General features: G+C 42.4%; 1 protein-coding gene across 1 annotated transcript in view; it reads left to right on the top strand.

Moving 5' to 3' along the window:
- The window catches only part of LOC126400896 (ryanodine receptor 3-like), a 158647-nt gene that overhangs the window by 103448 nt on the left and 41738 nt on the right, over positions 1 to 13461 (top strand). Inside the window, exons 49-63 of the mRNA XM_050061888.1 lie at positions 731 to 900; positions 2638 to 2858; positions 3144 to 3234; positions 3953 to 4093; positions 7631 to 7794; positions 7944 to 8022; positions 8557 to 8646; positions 8750 to 8896; positions 11450 to 11512; positions 11675 to 11750; positions 12020 to 12143; positions 12272 to 12387; positions 12479 to 12546; positions 12653 to 12774; positions 12941 to 12990. Of these exons, the coding sequence (XP_049917845.1) occupies positions 731 to 900; positions 2638 to 2858; positions 3144 to 3234; positions 3953 to 4093; positions 7631 to 7794; positions 7944 to 8022; positions 8557 to 8646; positions 8750 to 8896; positions 11450 to 11512; positions 11675 to 11750; positions 12020 to 12143; positions 12272 to 12387; positions 12479 to 12546; positions 12653 to 12774; positions 12941 to 12990 (1722 nt within the window). The remainder of the gene's footprint in view (positions 1 to 730; positions 901 to 2637; positions 2859 to 3143; positions 3235 to 3952; positions 4094 to 7630; positions 7795 to 7943; positions 8023 to 8556; positions 8647 to 8749; positions 8897 to 11449; positions 11513 to 11674; positions 11751 to 12019; positions 12144 to 12271; positions 12388 to 12478; positions 12547 to 12652; positions 12775 to 12940; positions 12991 to 13461) is intronic.

Below are 13461 nucleotides of genomic sequence, written 5' to 3'. Positions count from 1 at the left end.
CTGAGGGTCTCATGTACCCACACAGTTCTCCATTTCCCTGTGACCAACATACAGCCTCTCACCGTCAATCACAGTTGGAGCAAGTGTCAGATTTGTATGCAACAGATCTGGGTGTTTACTTCACAGCAAAATAGCAGTTAAGCTAAGGACAGGTGATTCAGTAGGTGCCTACTAGCAATTTAAGCTGCAAAAGCACTCTGTCTGATCGGGGCATTATCCCTCCATCAGAGGACACATTTGCATGCTACTACAGGATGTCTAGCTCATGTAAAGGTACAATGGTTTATGAAACTCTGCACATTCAGAGCAAGGCGGAAGGTTATTGATTACATTTCACTGCTCATGCCTTTTTAATCAGCACAACGCTTTACTGCACACTCCCATAGCTCTGAGTAAGCCAGATCATTTCTATAGCGAGCTGTCTTGCTCTATTGATTGATCTGCATAAGCATGGCAAGACTCGCCTTTTAAATTTGCTGCCCAGAGCACCGCCACACACACGAGCTCTGTCGGCAGGCCAAGAGCGAAGACAGCAGGCCGTGGCTCCAGCACCAGAAAACTCTCATCCGCATGCTGCTGCATGCCACCTAATGAATACACACGAGTCCCCTAATCAGAAAAGACTTGCCATTATGCACTGTGGGCTGTTCTCTGGGTATTTCACTGATTCACACCTGAGTGGTTTACTCTACATGTTGTGCCTTTCTCTCCCTGTCTCAATCTCTCTCAGATGGGTCGGTGACTGAGCCAGACATGTCCGCCTGCTTCTGTCCGGACCACAAGGCCCCCATGGTGCTGTTTTTGGACAGGGTGTATGGTATCGAGGACCAGAGCTTTCTGCTTCACCTGCTGGAAGTGGGCTTTCTTCCTGACCTGAGGGCTGCTACCTCTCTGGATACGGTGGGTTAAGCTGACAACAACACAGGAGTAATGAATGTAACATGAACTTCATCAAGGAGTTTCATGATCAATAATATTGGGCAACCCTTTATACTAATGAGGAGCTCCTCATTAAGCCATGGTTCAAGTTGCTCTTTGGCTGATTCATTTAATTGTTCTGTACTCTTATTTATCAACTAAATGTTTATGGAGCTGACAGCTCGCTCAGCTCTAAGCTCTCAGATCCATAGTGTGCAGACTTGTGGCTAAAATGAATCCATCATCACATAATATGATAAAACGTTTATTTAAAGCGCAGCAGCACACAAGGGAGTGAAAGTCATTCTGAGCACCTGGCCTGCAGTGAAGTCAGCTATTTTATGAGCCGATTCCCAGTGTGTGTGTTAGATGTGTGCAGTGCAGTAATGTTAGGGCCTAGACAGCAAGGAGAGGCTTTTTTCTTTTGCTGTAGACGTGTCTGTCCTGGTCAACAGTGTTACTGTGGCAGAAAGCTAAGAATATCATCTCTGCCATCAGGCAGAGCTGTTCACACTGACAGAGACTGTACTCATGCTAATTTAATCGATGCAGCATGTGTGATGGTCTGGTATTTGGGAATCTTTTCAAGTGTTGTGTGTGGTTGTAATAGTCCCATGCTTTCTTTAGCTTGGCTTGCTTACATGATTTGCAAACCTGTTAACCAGATAATTTGTTTATTCAAACTGTATTCTTTGAAAATGATCATCAAATGTAGTCTTTTGTTTTAGAGCAAAACTTTGTCACTTTTGTTGAACAGTTGTCACTGTAACAAGTAGCCCACAAGTAACCATTACAAGATAATTGTAAATTCTAAAACATAGTTTAAAGGTTCTGACATTCAGAGCATTAATGTGGCAGCAAACAACTATTTGCTATATAAAGATATAGTGGAGTAATGGTGTCCTGAGCAGAGAATGAAGCCACACTACCTCTTTGGGTGTTGTTATCTCAGTTTCTTTGTTTGTTGTTTTAGTAATCGGTCCCTGTGTGTGTATCCAACTAACAAGCCGATTGCGCTGCATGCGCTCATACAGTGGTTACAGGCAGTTATGGATGCTAACAATGCCAGCGTTGTCCGGTCCCCCCTAAGGTTAACACCTTTAGCTCTGTCAGTACTGTTGCTGATGTTAGCACTGTTTGAACTCTGTTGAGAACAATCCTGGCTTGGAATGTCAATCATAGAAATGCCCTGAATGTTGTATACAGCTCCTTTAAGGGTAGCCGAAGTAGAGAGAGTGAGAGAGAGACAGAGAGAGAGGGAGAGAGTCAGAAAGTTGGGCGACTTTGGATCAGAGTTAGAACAGGTCTTCCACTAATTGAAAGATCGGCAGTTCGATCCCTGGCTCCTCCAATCTGCATGTCAAAGTATCCTTGGGCAAGATCCTGAACCTCAAATTGCTCCTGATGGCTGCTCCATTGGTGTGTGTTTGAATGGTTATTGAGTAGCAGGTGGCACCTTGTATGGTAGCCTCGGCAATTAGTGTGTGACTGTGTGTGTGAATGGGTGAATGTGACATGCAATGTAAAAGCACTTTGAGTTGTCACAAGACTAGAAAAACGCCATACAAGTGCAGCAAATCATCTAGCAACAAGAACCGTTTCTTTTCTCAGAGGGAGAATGTGTTATTTGGTCTTTCTGAGATTACATAGTCTCACTTTAAATTAAATAATGTCCCCACTGCCACATGTTGTATGACCTGTGACCCGTTCTTCCCACAGGAGGGTCTGTGTACGACAGAGACCGCCCTGGCCATGAACCGTTACATCGGCTCCGCCATGCTCCCACTCCTCACCCGCTGCGCCCCTCTGTTTGCCGGCACCGAGCACCACGCCACCCTCATCGACTCCACTCTGCACACCATCTACCGCCTTTCTAAGGGCCGGTCACTCACCAAGGCCCAGAGAGACGCCATAGAGGAGTGCCTGCTGGCTGTCTGCAAGTAAGGAGCTGAGGAAACTTTGTATTAGTACAGTTAAAAGTTTTCGAGGTTTTTCTTTTTGACTTCACCAAACACTTGTGGTATCTCAGCTGGCAGGAACAGCAAAAGATCAACAGTACATTTTATCTGCTTTCTAACAAAAACTCTATCCGAGCTCAGGGCCAGGTTTCCTAAATATCCCTCTAAATCAGTGTGAAAAAAGTGGTCAGTGTCTGAAGACGCTGTGGTTAAAGGCAGCTCAGGGCAGCAGCAGCACTCTTATCTCTCTCTTACCTTATTCTGCAGGCACCTTCGTCCCTCCATGCTGCAGCAGCTCCTGCGCCGCCTCGTCTTTGATGTGCCCTTGCTGACTGATTACTGCAAGATGCCTCTCAGAGTGGGCAACAATTTCTTCACTTCTCTCATTTTTTAAAATTCCTTTGCTATCCTGTGTCTTGCCTTTATCTCTTCTGCATGTTGGTCGGCTCGCATGCCTCAGCTTTAGTTGTTTCCCGTCTGCCTCATTATCTGTTTGCCTTTACTTTCTACATAATCTAACTTTTGTTTTTGTCTGTGTGGTTGCTGCTTTGTTACCTTGGTTAATTAGATTGTCAGCTTGGTGGGGAGGTACACAACAACTAATTTCCACCAGCTCTATTGCAGGTGCACCTTTAATGTAATATCACTGGCATACACCTCTGCCCTCAGACACACACACACACACACTCAGAGGTGCACATTTCTAACACCCACGGTATTAATCATCTGCTGTGGAGGAAGTGGGCAGCTGCAGGAGGGAAAACAAGGGGATGAAGTATTGGACTGTGTGATTACAGGCTTGTTGGCTCCACTGCTCCACTCAATCCGTCTGGAACACACCAGAGAAATACTGTAGATGTAATAGGTTGTGACTGGCCTGTGAGATGGTTCACACGATTCCTCTTTACCTTCATGTGCACATTTGGATTTCATTTGTGCTGAGTCTGATTTCCTTTCATATTAGCGATACATGCATGGCCCACTGCCAGTGAGTCTTGAGCATTTGTACAGGCTGCTAAATTCTGTATATTTATTACTCTGCTTGTCTTGACCTTTGCCCTGTGTGTGTCCTCCAGCTGCTTACCAACCACTACGAGCAGAACTGGAAGTACTACTGCCTCCCGTCAGGCTGGGGCAGCTACGGAACAGCGTCTGAAGATGAACTGCTGCTCACCAAGAAAATCTTCTGGGGAGTGTTTGATTCTCTGTCCCAGAGGGTGAGGGGTCACTCCATCTTTTTTCATTTTTATTTGCAATTTTATAGAAAGATGAAGTCCTTCCCTGTCCAGTGGACTTCCATTTGACCTCGTAAAAAATGTGGACTGTAGTCAATGATGAGGTTTTTGAAAAGCACCTTGAATTACATGTGATGTTTTTAATTTTTTTTTAAATTTTGCAAGTCAAGAAAGTCACAGTTTGTTGTACAACTGTTGAAGTATTGTCAGGAATCAGTTCAGGAAGGACCCAAATGCAGAGCAAGAGGCAGGTTTAAGGTTTAACAAAAAGCGAGCTTTAAAGGAAATGACCACTTTAGAATGAAAATACAGACAGTACCTACTCACCGTCATACGGACAAGAAGTCTAGAGTAGTTTTTTAATCTACCTTAATAGCATAATTTCTCACCGTGGTCAGTTAGCTTGTAGGCGTGCTATGTTTACATAGCAACTTGCGCGAGACTCGAGAACATTCAGAGATGTTCTTGTTCTTGAGTCTCGTGAAATTATGTCTTTTAAAGTCAATTTTGCATGCCATGGCTTCAGGGCACTTGGATTACGACGGACGAGCCTTTCTGACGTTTTTGAAATGCATTAGCAGAGTTTTATTACATTTTCAAAATGATTTTGGACGTGGGTTCCATGCACTTCAAGTGCATGAAAAAATCCGTCTAGCTGTTATGGTCCGATACACCGAACGAGTTTTGTGGATTCAAAAACTAGACTGGACTTCTTGTCGGCATGAGGGTCAGTAAGTACTGTCTGTATTTTCATTTTAAAGTGGCCATTTCCTTTAATAAAGCTTATACAAATCATCCAGAACAGGCAGGAAACTGAAAGTCCAAACAAAAGAAGATCCAAAACTAAACTGAAAACCAACCAGGATAATTTGATGAACTCAGGTAAAAAATCTGAACAGAACACAAGACACCAGGAAGGAAACGGAACAGGGAACGACACCAAGAACACAGGCAAACTGACTAGGAACAAAGGCAAACACACAGGTATATGCACAGAAAACGAATCATAATAACGAGACACAGCTGGAGTAGGAGGACGCAGGCAAAAGGAGGGACATGGGGATTGGCAACCAACAAGGGTTTACTAATACAGAACAGGTGTGAAGGGAAGACTCTGGGAACAGGGAAGGACTAACGAGACAGGTGTGACAGAAAACAGGCGGGAAAACACATAAAGACAGGAAGTAAAATCAGACATGACACATGAGGAGAGAATCTATGAAAATAAAACAGGAAGCAGATTAAACACGAATGAATAACATGAAACAAGGAACACAAACAGAAAACTCCAACACATGTTGCTGAGGTAATGTGATACCTTTAACTCTTGCTGAAGCTACGATGCCACTGTGTTGTGTACTGGGATGTACTCACGCTAACAACAGGTCGTCTTTCGCTTCCCGGCTGATAATAAGAGGAGGAGGAGCCACAGGATAAAACATCATTAATGCATGGATCTAAATTACCGAGCCAGGTATCTAGCTGGTGTTGGTGACATTTATTTTGCGAGACGAGAGATGTAGTTCATTTATTGGTTTCCCCCAAAACTTAATGGTGCTAGGACAACCTACAATAAACTGCGACTTTCTTGACTTTCATTTAAATTTATGAACATCATATGTGTAATTAAGGGCACTACTTAAACATAATAAAAGAAAATGTCTCCCTGCCATTGATTACCACACATATTTTCTGAGATAAGGTCCCATGGGAGACACCAGGAGCTGTGTTGCCAACTATTTTCCAATGACAGTAGCTAGCACTAGCTGGAATGGTCACTGAAAGTCGCCGGATGATGTCATGTGCTCATTTTTATGACATCATTGCGCATTACTACAAGCATTAAAAAACTTTGCTGTATTAGATTGAATAGAGAAATCCAAAATAAAGTATTTGAATGGCATGGGAGCTTTGGTGCTGATGCTATAGTGCACCACTTAGGTTGTGTGTAAATCCAGAGAGCATGGGTGTAAATGTTACCATAGAAACAACATCAGTACAACTGAACTCCCGTGGCGAGCACAAGGAGAGACAGGCCAGACCCCACGCTGATGACAGAAGACAGAAATTCTCTCTTCTCAGATGGTCTCATTATATTTATCGCTAGTCGCTTTTTTTTTAGAAATAACGTCGCTAAGAGGGTCTTAAAAGTCGCTAAATCTAGCAAGAAAGTCGCCAAGTTGGCAACACTGACCGGAAGGGAGTGACTTAACCTCTCTGTTGTGACTTCATGCTACATTAACATGTATTTGGCAAAAGGCTGACATCTACTTTATCTAAAAAAGCATTTTGTAAGAGATATAATAGATGTAAGAAATGATATAAGAGATTATAATGCCACAAATTGACTACAAAAGCCATAAACAGTTAAAGTCCCCTAAGTCATTACAGTCTTAACTAGAAAAGCACTCAGAGTGCAGACCTCCGCCAAGTAGGTGATATTCCCTCCCCCTCTGCATCAGATTTTGCAGCCTGCATCACAATTAGGTTATTTGCATCACTATCATTATTAGGTTATATATGCCTTCACCATGGAGACACTGTGGTGTATTTATTTTGTGATATTATTTTTGATATTGCAGGGAGCCTAGCATGCTTGCCTCTGCCAACCGGTGGCGCACGTCTGGTCATGGAATGAATCTAACTTTCTGAAACGTTCCCTTACAGATTGACTATGAAAACTCTATTTAGCACTATTTTGTTTAAGCATATGCATGGCCAAAACATCAAGTTGGGAGGCAGTTTTAATCAACAGCAGCGTCTTGTACATACCGTGTCATTGAGTCAGGAAAACCCCCATTCAGTCAGACGATAGACTTTATGTATTCCTGACGAGCCCAAGTAGGCCTACTCGCCACTGCCAACCGGTGGCGCACGTCTGGTCATGGAATGAGTTTATTCTACAACTCGGTGAATACACAGTGCTATTTAGCGCTATTTTATTATTTTATCCACTTTGCTTCAACCGATCACCACCAAAATTTTATCATCTGTTCCTTGTCCCATTATCTACCTTTCCTGAAAATTTCATCAAAATCCGTTCATAACTTTTTTGAGTTATTTTGCAGACAAACAAACAGACAAACAGACCAACGCTGGCGAAAACATAACCTCCTTAGCGGAGGTAATTACCATGTATGTATTCGAGGGACTCGTTGGCACAAACATCTTGAGGTCTGTTTGTGATGCAGAGGGCTGAACTCAGCGCATCTCACTAAATGCCTACTCATGAAAGGAGGCTGTGCAAAGGGCCGGCCTGAAAACATCAATAACTGGACAGCTGTCATTGATCCAAAGCCTCTAGCGCGCTGGTTCTCCAGCTTTTAGAATAATTCTTCATTAACGTCTCCTCTCCTGGTCCCACTGCACTGTTACACTTTCACTGGAGTGGCTGTGTAGCTTTATTTAAGTCCCACCTTAAATGAACAGCTGGTCATTAATTGTGTTTGTTAAATAAGAAGACAATTTACACAACTATACTTAGATTTTAATTGTTGTTTCCTGTCTCTCACCATGCAGAAATATGATGCAGAGCTGTTCAAGATGGCCATGCCTTGCCTCAGTGCCATAGCTGGAGCTTTGCCACCGGACTACGTGGACGCCTCCATTAGTACCACTGTGGAGAAGCCTGTTTCTGTAGATGCTCAGGGCAACTTTGACCCCAAACCCATCAATGCTGCTAAGTAAGCTGTGCCGGAGCCAGACGTCAATAAGATATATAGTATCAGCTTGTCTTACTATATCATAGAATTGATGGCATGCATGACTGTGCATAAATTCGGTAACATGCATTTTAATGCAGAAGTTGAGTAATTGTTGCATTTTTTCCCAGCATTGCTCTTCCAGAGAAGCTGGAGCACTTTGCCAACAAATACGCAGAGCACTGCCATGAGAAGTGGTCAGCAGAGAAGGTAAGGCCAAAGATAAGAGCTTTCACTTGCGGAAATGGCGATTAAATTGAACAGTATTCGACTTGGAACAAGTCATGGGTGTTGTAAGGAAAAGAGAGGGCACTTAAAATGTCTGAAAAGAAATACTGCACGCAAAAGCTGCAGAGAAGCAGCCATATCGAAGTGAAAAAAATCAATTCAAATCAATATCTTGCTATTGTTTTTTTCCAATATCACAGCATTGTTTCTGTTGGTAATGCTTCCTTTCTGTTGGAAGGGATCCTCTGGGCATGCTGACAATAATTGTGCTCGTCTCGGCTGTAGAAGGCCCCTGCTTTCTTTTGTGCCAACTGCTTAGCCTGCATTGTTGCATCTGTCAAAAAATTTAGCGAGAGCTGAGAACAGCAAGAACTGAATGTACCATGACTCTTTAATGTGTTATGCGTACTTAATCTCTTGCCCAGTCTTTCAAATAATAAATCGCGTCCTTAGGGGACTGTGAAGGCAATGAACATTGCTTTCACCCTTGTACATCCCTCTGTGCTTGTGCCTCAGGTGCTGCTGGGATGGAAATTTGGAGACTGTGTGGATGAGAAGGCCAAGATTCACCCTCAGCTCAGAGTCTACAAAGCCCTGACAGAGAAGGTACAAAATGGTGAATGTGAGATTTGTGAAGGAGGGTAACGCTGAAGAGATTGAGGCTTCGGGGCTGTAGTCCTTGTTCCCTATTTCTGTCTGTGTGCTTCAGGAGAAAGAGATTTACAGATGGCCAATTAGAGAGTCCCTGAAGTGTATGCTGGCAATGGGCTGGAGCATCGACAGGACCAAGGATGGAGAGAGCATGTATCAGCAGAGGGAGACTGAGAAAATGCGAAAGATTTCTCAGGCTTCACAGGTACAGTGCAGAAGAATATGGCAGAGACATACACTGATGTAAATAAATGTGATTGTCCTCCAAAAACATTTGAAACAAAACATTTATTATCAGACCATTAATAATGTTTTGTAGCTAAGGTATGTTAGAAATAAAATGGTCATAAATGATGTCTATTTCTCCACAACACTGTCTTTCTCAAGTATGATGATAAACAAATCTTATTTTTAATGCATGAAAATAAAATCTTAGTGCTTCATGAACAAAATTTCTATTTCTGTCTACTTCCTCCTAAAGGAATACTTCACCCACAAAATGACCATTTGTAAACCAGTTAAGCAGGATTTATACTTGTGTGGCAGACCCTACGCCGTAGTCTACGCACGTCGCCTACGCACATCGCCTACGCACATCGCCTACACCGTTGTGAGCATTTTTACTTGTGTGGTGGTGTGTCTGTGTCACTCTGCAGTTACACCTCCAAAACACTAGTCGGCGACAGGGTTTCTGTGAAGTGCTGTAAAGTTTAGTTGATTCAAAACACACATTAAACATGTCTTAATAGAGATAATTTCAAACACAAGTACCCAAATCAGCTTCACTATAACTCGCAGCATTCACAAACAAGCACTTTATCTGGACACATTTTCCCCACATATACGACATCCTAATGTTATTAGCACAAGCCTATGGAATTTTACATTGTATAATTAGCCTAGCGGCTACCAGATTTTTCCTCTACTCATATGAAGCCAGGAACAACAGCAACATTTAACAAAGGTAATGTTACAAAATTCGGCTCCATTGCAACTCACAAGGTTCACTGACAAAACAACTGTCTTTTACTAAAAACGTTTTCCAAGCAAATTTAACATGCTAACGTTATTAGCACAAGCCTGTGGCATTTTACATTTTGTAAATTAGCCTAGCAGCTAGTGATCTTTTCTTCTTCTCATATAAAACCAGGGACCACAGGAACATTTAACAAAGGTAACGGCATACAGTTTGGCTCCATTACACCTCACAAGTCTTATACTTAACATGTTTTCCAAACAAATACAACATGCTAACGTTATTAACACAAGCCTATGGCACTTACACTGTATAAATTAGCCTAGTGACAAACGGAGATCCTCAAATGAGGCCAGGTTAAATCACACACAAGACTTAAAATGCAATTTTTATGGAGGCTTTTTTGTCTACACAATTTATTGTTTCTTATCTGTGAAATTAAAGTTAATAAAAGCTTTGTTTCCACTGAGGGAAATGGTTTCAGCTTACAGAAATAGATAAGAGGTCTGCGTCGCTGTGACGTTAGTTACATTTCTGGGGAGATGCATGTCAGGCTATGGCGTAAGGTATGGTGTAGATTCCACCCGGAAGTATAAATCCCACCTTAGTCGTGTTGTTTTACCTTGAATTCATGAAACATATTGATTTATTGATTGATTGGGAACCACTTTTAACAACAGCAAAACTATATCAGTTCACTCCCATAATCAATAATATATATTTTTCCTCTTAGCTGTAGTGCTATTTATCAATCTAGATTGATTTGGTGTGAGTTGTTGAAGATATCAGCCGTAGAGATGTCTGCCTTCTCTCAAATATAATGGAACTAGATGGCATCTGGCTTGTGGGGCTCAAAACGCCAAAGGAAAAAAAAAAATCCACAGACCTTGCTGTGAGCAGTTTCATGTAGGAACTATTTTCTTTTACACTGAAGCACACCCGCCAACCGGATCACTGCACAGAAGGAAGCGTGCATCTACTGCTAGCTCACTTAGCATCACTGAGCTAGCTTATATTTCAGCTCAGCCGAGGATGACGCCATTGATATTTACATCTTGCGCTCTCATGAGCCTGAGCCTTCGGTGCATGAGTAGATGCAAGCTGTCTTCTGTGCAGTAATTCTGTTGAGGTGTAGTTCCATAGAAAGAAAGTAGCTCCTAAATAAAACTGCTCATGACAAGGTCTGTGGATTATCTTGAGTAAGTGGGTCATGATTTCTGCAAAGAGACATTGCTGTTGAGTTTTTAGAATTTATTTTTTGGTGCTTTGAGCACCACGCGCTGAGTGCCATATAGTTTTATAATTTTCAAGAGAAGGCAGACATCTCTATGACCCATATCTCAAACACTCTGTAACACACACAGAAACAATCTGGACTGCTAGATAGCACTACTATTTTTGATTTTGGGGTGAACTGTCCCTTTTAAGACAAACATGTAGATGTGTTTTGTTTTTGTTTTTAATCATCATAATTCCTGTTTTTAGCTGAGTTGATCACTGCCCCAGGCTTACAGCTGATATCAGTTCACATCCTCTCACTGTTAGGACGGCACCACTTGTCAGCAGTTACTGTATGCAGTTGTAAACATTCAGATCTGGCAGTTATTTACCATGGAAACAAAGCTGATTCTGCTGCTAATCTCCCAGCATAATAGACTCAAAGCCTAAAGACACAGAATAATCCTTTAACAAATGCTAAATCTTGTGTTATCAAACTGTTGATTCATAACTAATAGCATACGTTGTCTCACTGTAAATCTGCACCTTTTTAAACACTTCCAGGCAAATGGCTTCAATCCAAGCCCAATAGACACAAGTAACGTGGTTCTCTCCAGAGAATTGCAGGTGAGTGACCTCACTTCTGTTTTGTCAGGTTTTTCTTTTTTTTTACATCAAACTACCTCTCAGTCTGAATACGAGATGAAGAGCTGTATTTCCTGAATGTGAATGAGTAACGTGGGCGGGACATGCTCCTTACCGAGATGCATCTTTTGTCTTTGGTCCAAGGGGATGGTGGAGGTGGTGGCTGAAAATTACCATAACATCTGGGCCAAGAAGAAGAAGAGTGAGCTTGGAAGCAGAGGTGATTTGCGCATGAAGTCAGTCATAGGCACATATTACACACAGATACCTGTAAAACAGCGAGGATGAGACGTGTGGGTGGATGTAAAGTGCCACTGGCTTGTTGTGGTGTTAATATGTGCCTCTGAGCGTATGTGTGCGTCCTGCTCGCCGGTCTTTGACTAAATAGGTTCAGCTGAGTGGTGCATCCACTTCATGTCACCATCTGTTTTACACAGACACACAGTGGCCGATCAAGTCTTATTTACACTGGACTGCCTTTGGTTTCAGGCGGGGGAACGCACCCTCTGCTGGTGCCCTACGACACGCTGACAGCCAAGGAGAAGGCCAGAGATCGGGAGAAGGCTCAGGAGCTTTTTCGCTTCCTGCAGATCAATGGCTACAGCATCACAAGGTCAACAATTTCAAGATGTCGGTTCTACATTAGCATGTTGATATCCTACAGAAACTTAACACTGCTCAATAAATTTCCATTTGATAGTTAAAGAGTTGATTTCTAGCTCATATCTTATTATGTTGCAGAGGTTTGAAGGACTTAGAGCAGGACTCTTCCTCCATGGAGAAGAGGTTTGCCTATAGGTTCCTCAAGAAGCTGCTAAAGTATGTCGACTCAGCTCAGGAGTTCATCGCTCACTTGGGTATGGTGATATTACATACGACCTAACTACAAGAGACTTAAAGTAGTCTTGTTACTCACTATTAAAGATGCATTTTTTGCTCTCAATCCAGAGGCAATGGCCGCCAGTGGCAAAACAGACAGGTCTCCTCATGAACAAGAAATCAAGTTTTTTGCCAAAGTAAGAATGTGATGTAAATACAGCTGCTGCATGTATATAGATAACTCTTTTAAATTAAATTCCAACAACCTGATGTGATCTCGTCTTTATCAATATCCTCCTTCAGGTTCTCCTTCCTCTCATCGACCAGTACTTCAAGAACCACTCTCTCTACTTCCTCTCCTCCCCCAATAAGAACCTGAGCAGCAGCGGTTACGCCTCCAACAAGGAGAAGGAGATGGTCACCAGGTATAAAGCATTCAGTTTCAGCAATATGGCGTGACAGTAATTCTTTACTATTCTTTATTAAAAATCTTAAACTCCTATAATCTTAATCACTAATCTCTTTCTCTAAGAATTTACTTATTGTAACTGTCTTATTTCCTTCCTTCCTTTCTGTCTGTCACACCTCCAGCCTGTTTTGTAAACTGGCAGCTCTTGTCAGACATAGGATTTCTCTCTTTGGTAAGCTGATTCATACTGACTGGTCAGCAATGTGTGTGTGTGTCCATGTGAGTATGTGTTGTAAAAATCAGTGCTTTAAGGTCTTAAAGGGCCAGTGTTGTAGGACATAGTGGCATCTAGTGGTGAGGTTGCAGATTGCAGTCAACTGAATGCCCCCCAACACCACCACCCTTCCCTTTCCAAGCGTGTAGAGAACCTACGGTGGCCTTCACTTCAACCTTAAAACACAAAAGCCCATATCTAGAGTTGGTGTTTGGTTTGTCTGTTTTGGGCTACTGTAGAAACATGGTGGTGAAACATGGCGTGCTCCGTAAAAAAAACCCCACTCCCTATGTATGACAGGCTCATTCTAAGCTAATGAAAATCACAGACTTTAAGATAAATGGATGTAACCACTGTGGTGTCACGTTTTGGCTGTTGCCATCTTGTTTTTTTTGGAGCCAGAAGGACTACATTTGGACAAGAGGGTGG

This window comes from Epinephelus moara, chromosome 14 (genome assembly GCF_006386435.1).
Source record: "Epinephelus moara isolate mb chromosome 14, YSFRI_EMoa_1.0, whole genome shotgun sequence".
Taxonomy (NCBI): domain Eukaryota; kingdom Metazoa; phylum Chordata; class Actinopteri; order Perciformes; family Serranidae; genus Epinephelus; species Epinephelus moara.
Note: the sequence above shows the minus strand (reverse complement) of the source record. Positions and strands in the feature narration are given on the sequence as shown.